Source organism: Lycium barbarum, chromosome 3, assembly GCF_019175385.1.
Source record: "Lycium barbarum isolate Lr01 chromosome 3, ASM1917538v2, whole genome shotgun sequence".
Lineage (NCBI taxonomy): Eukaryota > Viridiplantae > Streptophyta > Magnoliopsida > Solanales > Solanaceae > Lycium > Lycium barbarum.
In genome coordinates this window covers 131,696,806-131,711,597 of record NC_083339.1, presented here as the reverse complement: position 1 = coordinate 131,711,597, position 14,792 = coordinate 131,696,806, and the positions used below count along the sequence as shown (strand labels likewise).

General features: G+C 33.1%; 1 protein-coding gene across 1 annotated transcript; it reads left to right on the top strand.

The window, feature by feature from the left end:
- Positions 1–10,066: 10,066 nt before the first annotated feature.
- On the top strand, positions 10,067–14,161 carry LOC132631371 (D-3-phosphoglycerate dehydrogenase 3, chloroplastic-like; the record flags this gene model as incomplete). Its single annotated transcript, XM_060346952.1, has 5 exons — positions 10,067–10,784; positions 12,147–12,523; positions 12,754–12,864; positions 12,944–13,039; positions 13,308–14,161. Coding segments are annotated over 5 exons (1,974 nt in total), but the record flags the coding sequence as incomplete, so codon positions are not given.
- Between the last annotated feature and the right edge of the window lie 631 nt (positions 14,162–14,792).

Here is a 14,792-nt window from a genome sequence, read left to right as displayed (position 1 = left end):
CTTTACACAAAGGTATTTTGCATCAAATACTATGAAATGTGTTACATTAAATGTGTTTTGCACGTTATTTCCTATCAACCTCAATCATCACAAAAATTATTAGGTAATATTGTTTATAATTACATATTTATTATAGTATATGATTATGTTCACTTAACATCTTTGAAAATTTTGTTCTTGGCATATATATTTTTCTTCTTTTTCCCATGTGGGAACATGTTACGACTAAGAGGATCTAATTTTACGGATTAAGTTTATTTATTGTCATTTGCAAATATAAAAGTGTTGAAAATAGTTGATAAATTAAAATTAAATTATAAGAGTATCTTTCAGTTTTAAGAATAATTATTATTTATTTTAAATAAATTTAAGTTGATCACAAAAGTAAAATATAATACTTTTCTTAACAAATCAAGTCCTCATGTCGCCGTAAAACTTTCTGACTTCACAGTAATCTTCATGATGAAATGTTTACAGGAAGAAATAGTTTCAACTATTTTATTTTCCTTCAAAGTACTTATCGACCTGCAAAAGATAATCAATCAATTTTACGCTAGTTATTCTTTTTTTTTTTTCTCATCATCCAATTTATTTAAATATATCCATATTTATTATACAAAAATATCCTAACCAATGGTCATTCAATTTTGAGTTTATCCACGAAAGTCACTTTTCTATTATTTATTACATAAAAGTCATTCAAACTCAAAAAACGCTTTTCTAATTTTTGTTACGTAACAGTCATCCGACTTAAATTTTATCACACAAAAATTACTTTTCAATTTTTTGTTACATAAAAGTCATCCAATTTAGGCCAAACTAACTAAAAAGTAAATCTCACTTGAATTCTTATATTTTTTACTGTAAATATGACATAACACTCACCAAACAAATGAATATATTATAAAATAGCCAAATCAAATTTTTATATTAATAAAACTGAGTTAAATATTATTACTAAAAAGAAATCAAAGTAAGATTAGTATTAATACGAAGAAATTAAAACGAGAAGTGCCTGTAAATTTTATCATTTTTATATTGAGCTAAATACTTGAATTCAAAAGTAAAGAAATTAATTTATTAGCTATAAATATTAATGGAAAACTATTTTTATCAAATATAAATGTAGCCTAGTTGAGTAATTTTCTTATTAGTTGATTAGGAATTTAAAGTCCTACATATTGCATAAAATCTTTAAGATAATTTTATCCAACATTTACTGCATTCTTTGTCTTAAAATAAATACTTTACTTTAGTTTAATAAACTTTTCTTTTATCTTTTATGACCAAACATATGCGGTAATCTAAAGGGAAAAGGACATATATGGCCGGTCGGCCATAAATAACCCACCCTCTAGCCCAATTTTTTTCAAACCCAAAATGTAGTAATTAAACTAATCCCAACCATTAGCCAAAACTTAAATAAGACAATTTTCAAATAAAAACCCAAACACAAAAATGTTTGAGGTGATTTTTATATATAATATGTGTCATTTGTGTATAAAATATGTATCAGTACCTAACTGTAATGTATAGAAACTGTATAGAATATGAATCACTAAGGTATGTATCATTTTTGTATATAATATGTATCATTTGTGTATATAATGTGTATCAGCACAGTGCAACTGCCCTGTAAAAAATAGAACATTGTATCATTTTTGTATATAATATGTATCATTTTTGTATAGAAAGTGTATATATAATTCCAGCATGTGTATATAAACTGTATTGGTCTTGTATAAAAAGTGTACCATACGTATAAAAATATATTATAGAAACCGTATCATTGTGGTATATAATATGTATCACTATTGTATATGTTAAAAATAAATATCATATCATTATTGTATAATATGTGTATAATAAATGTATAATTAACGTATAATTTATGTATAATAAATGTATGATTAATTCCAGCATATGTATATAAAATGTATAATTCTTGTATATAAAATGTATATATAATTCCAACATATGTATATATGCTGTAGCAGCCCTTTAGTGGCAACGTTTTTGTGGCGACTAACTCGCCACAAAAAGTTTTTTTTTTTTAAGCACCTGGGCTGTTGGGCCGGCCAGTCTTGGCATTATTTTGGGCCGACCGACCATTTTTGGCATTAATTTGGGCCGAACGGACACCTAATGGGATTAAGCCCAAACAGTGATTAAATGTGGATTAGTTTGGCTGAGTGGATACACAGTGTCCTTTTCCCTAATCTAAAAATGCCTAAGCTCATTAAAATATGATCTAATACTTACCTGATCATTTTTAAAATTTTAAACTTAAGACAGACAATGCAATTTTCGATCACAAAATAACTCCAAGCCAAATAGGGCTAATGGTGGATATCTTCTTAGTTAAACGTGCAAAATTACTCCTGGGCAAATAAGGCTACAGCTGATTGGATACCTTCTTAATTAAACATGATATTACCGACTCAGAAGTAGTCATGTCTAAAATTCTACTGTTAACTGTGATAATTCGTTTTCTATTTACCAAAATATCCAATATAAATATGGTAAATCAGTCTAAAATGGTATAAAAGTCGTTTAATAGTTAAAGAATATTTTAGTCAATCAACATTTATATTCATGCTTTCAAAATAATATATAGATTCTATCATATTCATATTGATTTATTTTGGTAAATAGAAAAATGTAACAAATGAAAACAGAATACAAAACAAATACAACTTCTGAATTCTGATTCTGAATTAAAGAGTCTTTATGTTCAAATAATTAGGAGATATCCAACCAGTAATCGTATTTGCCTAGGAATCATTTTGTTATTGAATGTTGCTTTGTCCGTATTAAAACTAATAAAAATACTTAACATAGACAATGATGATTAGGTTATTACTAGATCGTATTTAAATAGGTTTAGGTATCTTCAAATTACCTCGCATGTCTAGAGCCCGTTTGGATGGGCTTAAAAAAAGTGGCTTTTATGTATAAAGTGCTTTTAGAGCCCGTTTGGAATGGCTTATAAGTTGCTTATAAGCTGTTTTCAGTTTTTTTGAGTGTTTGGCTGACCAGCTTAAAGTCATTTTGTGCTTAAAATAAGCTCAAAAAAATAATTGGGCCCATTTGACTTAGAGCCTGTTTGGATGGGCTTATGCCTATAAGCTGCAAACAGTTTATAAGCTAAAAAAAATAAGTTGGAATAGTCTAACTTATTTTTTTGGCTTATAAGTTGTTTTCAGCTTATAAGCTAGCTGCTTTCGATAAGCTAAGTCAAATGGGCCCAATTATTTTTTTGAGCTTATTTTAAGCACAAAATGACTTTAAGCTGGACAGCTAAACACTCAAAAAGCTGAAAACAACTTATAAGCAACTTATAAGCCAATCCAAACGGGCTCTTAGCTTATCTAAAGCAGCTTATAAGCTGAAAACAACTTATAAGCAAAAAAAAAAAAAAAAATAGACTACCCCAACTTATTTTTTTTAGTTTATAAGTTGTTTGCAGCTTATAGACATAAGCCTATTCAAACAGGCTCTTAGAACTTTTAAGTGTTGAAAGTTATTTTTATAAATAAGCAGTTGAGTGTTTGGATAAAAGTACTTATGATGAATATAAGTTGTTGATGTGTTTGGTAAATAAGTTCTGTTAAGCACTTATTTTCTGTCAAAATGACTGAGATACCCTTAAAGCTGTTAACACCATAATAAGTTGATTTAAAAAAAATTTAAACTCTAAAGTTGATTCAAATCAAAAGTAATTTATATTTTAAAATCACTTCCACTATAAAATGTTTATTTAAGTTAATTTTTTTATAAATACATGTTACTTAAGGGGGGTGCATGAGCTAAAAGAGACACTTATTTTGGAATAAGAGTCATTTAAAGTCAATTAACGTACTTATTTAAGATAAAATAATGAGTACAGTAAATGTTGGATATTATAATCTTGAAGATTTTATAACATAAAAGTCATTTTTTATTACTTGTCATATAAAATTCATCCAACTTGAAGCTTATCACACCAAAGTGATTTTTCTTTTTTTATTACATAAAAGTCATTCAACTTGGGTCAAGCTAACAAAAAAGTAATCACACTTGAATATTCATATTTTGTACTAAAAATATGACATGACGGTTAAGTTGGACGACCTACATAACAAAAAAATAAAAAATATTTTTGTGTGATAAACTTTAAGTTGGATGATTTTTATGTAATAAAAATAAAAAGTGACTTTGCGTTATAAACTCAAAGTTGAATGACAATCAGTTAGAATATTTTTGTGGAAATCGATACAAATCTACTTAAATAAAATAGGAGGATGGGAAAAACAAGAATAGCTATTGTTGACACTCAATTTTGTTCCTCCTTTATTCTAATTTATTTCCTCGGGCTTCTAAATTCATTGACGAACTAAATACTTTATTTTCACTATTATTTTTTATTGCTACTACTATTAATATCTCTACTTTCATTTTCGCTATTTTACTTTGCATTACTAGCATTACTTTATCACAATTTTTAATGGCTCGTCATCATTTCATTTTTTGGATTTTGTACTCGTTAAGTTAATTATACTTTATTAAATCCTTACTTTCTACATATTAATTACTAATTATCATAGTATATATTGTGCTAGTTATTAAATTAGAATCCCCAAAAAAAAAAAAAAATTAAAACAAAGGAGGAAGAGAGCCATGATTTGCAATCAAAACCGGCCAAGTTGAGCCCAAATCATGGCCCAAACGAGGCACTCTCATCATCAGCCCAATCCTTTGAATCCAAACCCCCAACAGCCCACTACTCATCTAAAGGCTACCCGGACCGGCCCACCACTTCACCCGACCCGACCGACCCAATCGTCCCCTTCATCTCCTAACTAAACGAAAAAACCTAATCCCTCTTCTGCTTCATCTCTCTCTCTCTCCTCCCTCATCCATTTTCAGGCGAAAATCAGTCCCCTTTCAACCATGGCAGGTTTGTCACCCCATTTCCGGATTAAAACAGCCACGCACTCCTCTTTCCTTTCCCTTTCCTCTCTCCCTCATCCCTTTCTTTTTTTGAACAAAGGCTCAGTTCCCTCTAACCATCACAGACTGTGACACCCCATTTTCGTGCAAATGAATTGAAACGGCTCCATGAACTTTTGTTTGAGAGCCTAAAATCCCGAATTCAAAAAAACCAAAAACCTAGTTTTCCATCTACTATAAAAAGGTCTTAATCGTTCAGCCGAAAAAACAACAATCGGGGACCCACTACATTCCACATTTCTACTACTTTAAGACTTAGCTTTGTTCTAATTCCCTTCTGTTTCGGGGATTCAACACTGATTGGAGATTTTTCTATTTGTTTTTTACTACTCTAAATCGAGGATTTTTCCGTTCTGTTTCGGGTTCTTCCAACAGTCATAGCCTCATTCTAAAAAGAAAAAGAATAGCCAACATATTACTCTATTTTTACTTTCCGGTTTAAAACTTTAGTTACTTTAATCTGGTTCGAGTTCGAGCATAAATTCGAGGCCGTCGACACCCCCTTCACTGCACACAAAAGAGGTAAACTTTGATATATTTATTGCTGTTAGTCTTTAGTTCAAATTTCAGCTTACTCTGCTATTTTTAGTAGTTGTGTAGTTTCTTGGTTGTCATGTTATTTGTTTGATGTTTGGGAGCTGTTAGGATAAGATATTAATTACTAAATGAATTTGAAAGATGTCTACCGTAGTTTGGATGCTTAGACTGAATTCCCAGGACTTAGAACCTATTTAAAATCGAATATACATAGGATATACAGTGGGTTATCAAGGTAAGAAGATGGTATACATTCGATATATACATCATGGTGTGTATATCTTAGGTATATTATGTATATGATTAAAACAGGTAGCAATGCACTGGCTTTTGAGATTATATATTATAGAGACTTTAACTAGTAGATTGAATGTGAGTATACAATAGATGAATTCCGAATCATGAATTCTTCACTATGTTTTTCCCTTCACTGATCTGTTAAATTGAATTCTGGAACATTTGTTTGATTGACGATTATGAGATTGAATGTTAGGATGAGATCTTTCATTAAGTTTATACTTCATTACGTTATGTATTGACCTCCCCCCCTTTTTCGGTTCAAAATACTACATTTGCATAAAAAATCATGCGCAGGCTCTTTTTTGTTTGTTCATCTGTAAATGAACCTGTGTACAGAAATCCCATAACCAAGAATTGTGTTGACGTTATATCTTTGTGGTTTCGCACGGGGCGGTTTTCCTATTTTCCATTTTTGACACTTCACTTTGCCTATTTTTCGTGAGATACATGCCATATGTAGATGAAATGTTTTCTTCTTAGTAACAAAATGCTTCAAGATCGTATAAGGAAATGTTTGTTTTCCACTAGGCCTGTGCACAAATCGGTTCAATCCGAATTTCCAAATCGATTCGAAACAATTCGGATAATTCAATTTGGATAATACAATTCGATTTCGATTTATAAATGCAATTGTAAAATATTACGGTTTAACGGTTCGGATACGGTTGGCTTCAATTATCAACCGAACCGATCCGAACAAACCGAATTTATATGCCACTAGTGACTAATATGACTAATTTGGTATATGTAATGTGGTGTTAGCGGATTTGTATGCTTGCACAAGTTGTCAAGCTCTTGTTTTGCTATTTATATGCTATTATGCTTGCAAGTTTATGGTTTTTTCTAGGTTATATGGTTGCAAATTTAGGATCTCACTATTTTTTGTTATGTTTACCCTAAAACTGAAATGAAATAGTTACTTGTTTAAATTTCGAATAAACCGAACAAATCGATTTGTGTAACCGAACCGAAATAATAAAAAACGAATCGAATTGAACCTAGAATGGATCGAGTTTGGGTGAGAATTTTAGAAAGTCGAAATTCGAAATTCGAAATTTCAACTCGAAGATGGCCAAAACCGAACCGAACCGATTCGTGCACAGGCCTATTTTCCACTAGTGTGAGCCTTTAAAGAGTCCGCCTAAAATTGTTCGTGGCTATTGGTTAAAATATGGTCTATTTGCAACCCTCATTCTGCCTAACTGTTACAAGGGATCCGACATGAATGAGAAGTATATAGAAAGATTATCATCTCCCTTATTCCTGACTGGTCTCATAAAATGTGGTAGTGAAATAAAGGGGTCAGATCTGAAGGCATCTCATGTTTTTGCCTGACCGATTTTTTATGTCCTTACATTGTAAGTGTATCGTTGTTTGATTATGTGCACGTACGTATATGACCAGTCACTTGTTGTTTGAAATATTAGAATTGCTGTTATATTGGTTGACAATTATAAAATCTCGAATCACGCCATCGCTCTAATCCTATTTTCTTTTATTGTTTGCATGTACACCGGAGTCGAAGGATCTTACTTTAAGACTCGACGTCACCTCGCGAAGGCTTGAAATGCGCGTCCACATCCTCCTTTATATGTCTCGCTCTCCTTCGAAACTCGTCCGAACAATAGCATAAAAGAGAGTAGCAAACAGTTGTTGCATTACTTTATTTTTGCCGATTAATTAAGTGCCTTGTATGTGTTATCTATTTGGTATCTTACTTGGTGTTCCTGAACATTGTGTTTAGTCAAAAACTAGTTTGTTTGATCACATAGGTGTTTACCTCTAATTAATGATTTAAAACCAATGACTAAAACCCACAGGATGATTTGCTAACCAAATATTTTTAACTCTAAAATGACTCATGGTTGAGTTCAAATCGGTTCCAGAAACATCAAAATATGTATTTTACAAGTATTTTACAAGGTCTACATATCCAACTTTAAGCTTTTGTTTCACTTATACTACTATATTGCATAAGTATTCTTATATATGGTATTTACCCACTTATTAGATTGTGAAATATAAATTATTTTGCGATGACTCTTTTCTTACAATACTTTCAATATATTCTCTTCAGTTACGCTTATGCTCAAAATAACAAATTTCTTAATAAATCAATTAACACTTAGTTATTAAGTTGTTTCGAATATTTACAAAACATCGTATAATCCCGCACTTTTTAGTTTACTTATAACTAAAGTTTTTTATGCAAAAGAATATTATTTGTTCTAAAAGCCTTATTTTAAAATAGCATATTTATATTTCCACTATAACTTTAGTAACATTTACAAACCGTTTTCCAAATATTATAGAATATTACATCTATAGTGTTAGCCTAATTAATTATAAGTCCGGTCGGATTAACCATTATTAATGGAATTTAGAGGATGCCTAATACCTTCCCTCTAGGTTAGTTGAACTTGTATCTAGTATCTTTTTGGTTTCGTAGACTTTACAATAAAATCAACTTTAGATAATTACTCTAGTTAAACTTTTGGTGTCCTAATTCACCGTAAATAATTGGGTGGCGACTCCTAACTTTAAATAACCCCGAAATTATCAGAATGTTATAAACTATTTTGACCCCGGTTAAAATAATGTATAGCAGCTATCATAAACAAGTCGAAAGATATAAATTTATATTAAAAGAAAATAAAGTAGTTGAAATTATTTCTTTGTTTAAACATTTCATCATGAAACTACCATGAAGTTAGAAAAATTTACGACGAAGGATTTGATTTTCTTTTAAATATTATATTTTACTTTTGTGATCAACTTAAAATTAATTCACATAAATTACTAAATATTCTTAAAATTAAATGATATCTTATAATTTTATTTTGCTTGATAATGATTTTCAAGAAATATCGTGCAAACTGCAAAGCACGTTAGTAGAGACTAGTTTTGATAAAATCATCTTTCTTTTGGGTTGATTTCATACTAAATTATAAAAAATGATACTGCTTGATTTCAACCACCTAAATTATATGTAATGTAGAGGAAAAGAATTAAATTAATACGCAGCCATTTTTACTGGTTCATATATGATTTAGCATATTTAAGTAATTAATTAAATGACAAGTATACTATATCATCCTTTGAAATATAGTAAATTCAATATTTAAAAATAGCATTAAAAAATAATTATAGTTAATAATAAGAGTAAATTAGAAAATATGTGATAAATTCTATCTTAATTTGCTAAACTGAATAAATAAAAGTGAACACATATTTTTAGTACAATGAATTTGAACAAATGGATGGAAGGAGTATAGTGTAAGTGATTATTTGTGTTAATGATAAAAGTAATCATTTGGGCATCAAAGTTAGCAGATTATTCATGTTTTCGACAAAAGTTTACATAATGAAACAAGAAGTATTTTTTTTCCAATAAAATCTTTTTGTCACACTATTTTGGTCACAATAGTCTAAATGGGATAAATTCATATAACTATTTAGGTCAAATTTAATAATTTATGCTTACTTAATGTCATTTCTATCTTTTCTTCTCAAAGTTTATCTTAATTTAAAATTATACAATAGAGGTTATGGTGGTTTTTACATAAGTATGACCAAATTTGGGTCAAATTGATATGGCAATTTAGCAACTCTCTTTTTTCTCAATTTTATTTGCCTAATTAAAAGAGATGATCACCAAAGATCTATCGAAACAATCTCTTTATCTTCCTAAGGTTTGTGGATATTCTCCACCCCTTCCTTGTGGGACTACGTTGTTGTTTTAGTAATTACTCCATTCGTTTCAATTTAAATGTCTTAATTTAATTATACACAAAGTTTAAGAAATAAAAAGATTTTTTTGACTCTTGTGATTTAAAATTAAAGATGTGTATGATATACTAAAGTCTTTTAAATCATAAACTTGACAGTTAGGATAACTGAATTATCAACTTATTATACATAAAAAGAAACACTCTTTTTGAAACAGACGCAAAAAAATAAAATAAAAATTGAGCCATAGGAAAGAAATTTTTTAGTATGTGTCTCACATAACTGACATTAATTATGTGAGATTTTTTTTATGAGATAAAAAAATGAACCCAAAAGTATAAGGCGGGTGTTTACTTTTTTATATGACATAATTAATGTCGGCACATAGTAAAACTTGTCCGGAGAAGGAAAATAGATGGGATAATCAGGGAATATGTCGTTCTGACCAAAACAACAATAAACAAATAGGAGTAGTACATAAAGTCTATAACCTTTTCTTCAATAAAAAAGAAGATCTTTCCATACATGTCCAAGCGCGTGTACACGTCCACCCACCCACCCACGCACCCACTTCATTGATTCCCACTTTCCTTGCTACTCATCACTCCGTCAGCACTCAGTCACACATAAAACCCTCTCTCCAAACTCTTCACTAAACCCCCCACTCATTTTCAGCCTTCTTCCGCTGCCGCACCGAATAGCTTCCTCAACCATGCTTCTATCTGCAAAACCCTCACGCGCCTCACTGTCATGGAAAAACCACCTCTCTTCCACGTCAGCCTTTAACATCTCCAGTATCTCCCTCCGTGACCGTGGCTACCCCCGTTTCATCGTTCTCTCAATGGACGCTAAACCTACAGTTCTCGTCGCTGAAAAACTAGGCGAAGCAGGGCTAAAACTCTTAAAAGAGTTCGCTAACGTTGATTGCTCATACAACTTAAGTCCTGAAGAACTATGCACTAAGATCTCACTTTGCGATGCGCTTGTTGTGAGGAGTGGAACAAAAGTGAGCCGTGAGATCTTTGAATCTTCAGGTGGACGGTTGAAAGTTGTTGGACGTGCTGGTGTTGGCATTGATAATGTTGATCTTGCGGCTGCAACGGAACATGGATGTCTTGTTGTTAATGCGCCTACAGCTAATACTGTTGCAGCTGCCGAGCATGGGATTGCTCTTCTTACTGCTATGGCTAGGAATGTTGCTCAGGCTGATGCTTCCATTAAAGCTGGTAGATCTAGAATTTTAAAGTCCCGCGAATTACCAATATAAACATTATTCTTTTGTGACACACTGACATTGTCTTACTTTCTTTTTTTGGTTTGTTACAAAACAGAGTGTCTCTTTATATGTTTTAGCAAATTTTTCAATTCCAACATTCTAAAGTTTTCCAATTTAAGATTTAAAGTACTACTCACATCTTTAATTTAATTTAAGATCATAAGATTCGAAAGTCTCTTATCTTTTTTCCAAATTGAGACGTAGACAATATGTTTTTAATTAACCTTTTCCTTAATATATACTTAAGCTGGAGTCCGTAGAGGCACTGATCACTCTCAATTTGCCCCTGTATCTTTGTGCTTTTGAATACAAATGACATGCATGGCAGTGAATATAGTCCTCAATGAGTTTGTCTTTTTGAATGTGAATGTGAGAAATATCTTATGATTTCCATGCACTATGGTTTGGGTAGGCTGATCAGATCTATGCTAAGTTGGTCTGAATGCTTTATTAACTAGAAAAAAGATTGTAATTTGACTTGGTTCTTATTCAAGTGAAATACATGAGACTTATTCTTTGGTAGTATGTGTTGCAACTTTTTGCGGTAAAGATAACCTTTTTAATTATATTTATCACCCTCTGAAAAGGCGAATTTATGATTTAAAGTTAAGTCTTAGTGAAATCCTGGTTCCGTTGCTAATATATTAACTATTAAGAGAGAGAGTGTGTGTGGGTGTGTAATTCGAGTTGTAGTAGCTTATATGTGGGATTGGTCTATGACTATCTTGATTCAAAGATATAAATACTTGATGAGCACAGGAATTGATGAAATAGTTGATGTATTTAGAAGAAACAACTACATCAACATATCCCCGAAGGGTTTGGAAGACATAGGAGTAAGTAGTGGAAACCCGGAGATCCAGGCTCAAACCTTAGCTAAAACACTTGGTATTAGCTCGTCTGCCCTCGTCTTAGTTATCAAGCTTTACCCCTGTCCTATTCTTGTGGGATGCATTAGTCGAGGCACGCGCAAGCTGGCACCGTCATAAAAAGGATGCAATGATCCAAAGCTAATTGGTTTTATTATTTATTCTGCGTCAGTTGTAAGGCCACTTTTTTTTTTTTTTTTGGGAAGACTCTAAGGCACCTCCATATGTTCTTCCCATTTTAAGTATTTTTAGGATCATAACCCAAAGTATGGAACCCTCGACTCAACCGGTCTTTAATTTGCCACCTTTTTTTTTCCAGATGTTATTTGTTTGGAATAGTTGTCTGAAAATATTGTTTTCCATAGCTGCTAATGAGTTCCCCTCATATACTTGCTGCACTTGTTGCTTTGGCATACCTCTGAAAATTTGTATATGGTTTCCAGGGAAATGGCTGAGGAACAAATATGTTGGTGTCTCCCTAGTAGGCAAAACACTTGCTGTGATGGGTTTTGGGAAGGTTGGATCAGAAGTTGCAAGGCGAGCTAAGGGGCTTGGCATGCATGTCATTGCTCATGACCCATATGCCCCTGCTGACCGTGCACGTGCTATTGGCGTGGAGCTTGTAAGCTTTGATGAAGCCCTTGCTTCTGCAGATTTCATCTCACTTCACATGCCGCTCACCCCTGCTACAAAGAAGATCCTGAATGATGAAACTTTTGCAAAGATGAAAAAGGGTGTACGGATTGTGAATGTTGCTCGTGGGGGTGTGATTGATGAAGACGCTTTGGTGAGGGCACTTGATGCAGGCATAGTGGCACAGGTCCTGGCTCTTCATCTTTGAGACACTCGAAACATATGAATTAGTAATTATTTGTTGAGCTATTGCTGTCTCTATATTTCCCTCAGCCTTCATGCCTGTTGGAATATCAGTGTCCAAAAGCCATCCTTAGTTATCTTCCGCCTTTCCTCTCCACTGCGGGATTAGACTTTAGAATAGACTTCTTCATTGACGGTCTACGTAATTGTCCTAACATATAAATCCTGTCACAGGCAGCACTTGATGTTTTCACTGTGGAGCCACCACCAAAGGATAGCAAGTTGATTCAACATGAGAATGTGACTGCAACTCCACATCTGGGTGCTAGTACTACAGAGGCTCAGGTCTGTTCACGTTACATTCATGTATGCCACACTTCTTCCAGTTCACACATTTACTAATGCTCTCTGAATGATTGTCCAGGAAGGTGTGGCAATTGAGGTCGCTGAAGCGGTTGTTGGCGCTTTGAAGGGGGAGCTCTCAGCTACTGCTGTCAACGCACCTATGCTTCCTGCTGAGGTAAATGCTTTCAATATTTACCAGTTATCACCCTCTATTATTCATAGTTCTGAGGAGGGAAAACAGAAGGCTTGGTGCAGTACTTTAACTGAACTAGCATGCCCTTGTAGGATGTCTTTCATTATTCTAATTAACCTGTAATTTGCATTATTGTAGTCGAGTCCATCGCTTTATCCTTTTTCCTCTGTATTTTCTTTGAAGGTGGAGTTGCTAGTTGAATTGATAAAACAAATGTCTGAATTTAATCTTTGCTACCTCTCTCATGCAGGTGCTATCAGAGCTGAAGCCTTTTGTCGTACTTGCTGAAAAACTTGGTAGACTTGCTGTCCAGCTAGTTGCTGGTGGAAGTGGTGTGAAATCAGTGAAAGTATCATATGGTTCAGCTAGAGCACCTGATGATCTTGATACAAGATTGCTTCGTGCCATGATAATTAAAGGCGTGATTGAGCCTATTTCCAGTGTTTTCATTAACTTGGTTAATGCAGATTTCACTGCTAAACAAAGGGGACTACAGATATCTGAAGAACGAATTCTCCTAGATGGTTCACCAGAAAGTCCAGTTGAGTTCATTCAGGTTCAGATTGCCAATGTGGAATCCAAGTTTGCCAGCGCCATTTCTGATTCAGGAGAGATTAGAGTGGAGGGTAGAGTTAAGGATGGAGTCCCTCATTTGACAAAGGTCGGATCTTTTGAAGTGGATGTTAGCTTGGAAGGCAGTATCATTCTTTGCAGCCAGGTTGATCAGCCAGGAATGATTGGAAAAGTGGGTAGCGTCTTGGGTGAGGAGAATGTAAATGTCAGTTTCATGACTGTTGGAAGGATTGCTCCTAGAAAGCAAGCTGTTATGGCTATTGGGGTGGATGAACAACCCAGCAAGGAGTCACTGAAGAGGATTGGGGAAATTCCTGCCATCCAGGAGTTTGTTTATCTTGGATTATAGGGTACTATAATTTTTGCTGAATTCTCTATGAAGCCAATTTTGGGTGATGTTGTTGTTTACAAGTAGTTTGATAATAAACCACTCGGCTCTGCAATTACATGTATTTGTACTGTATTGAGTTTTCAATTTGACATTTCGTATTTCTTTTGGCTTTAAGAGAATATATGAGCATTTACGTGTTCTGCCCCTGTTCAAACTACCACTTGTTTCATTCATCAGATAATTGTCGCCCTTCTATAACCAGAGAATTAACTTGCATTGGGTGAGTAATGCTGAATGAAAGGAAGCTCCCTGTCAAAGTAACTAACAGGAAATTAAGCTTTAATGACTATTTCACTTTTTTATGCAAAAAAAAAAAAAAAAAAAAAAAAAAAACAGCTGATACACTTGGTAGTCCAGAAGAATTTGCTATATGGCATTTTCTTTTCCGCCACTAAAGGTCCTCGATTTGTGTTCATATATTTTGCTCATTAACTTGATGTAGAGAATACATGAAAGATCAGATGTACTAATAGCTTCAATGATCAAATGCCCATCCGAATGACATTAAGATCCATGAAGAAAAGGAACTTGAGCCTGAGATATAGAGTGACAAATATTGCAGCAGAAATGTTTATAGCAGAGCATGTGTACCTTTTCTTATGTTTTGTAATATAGAGTCTTAAGTAGTATTATTAGGTTATTTTTCCTCTCTCATATACCAAAAGAAATTTTCCATTCTCATAAATGCTACTCCAGTTGCTGAACCAATTACTAGCATCCTGGATCACTCCAGTGCTTCGGGTACTACGGACCCTCTGCCATCCATTGCAG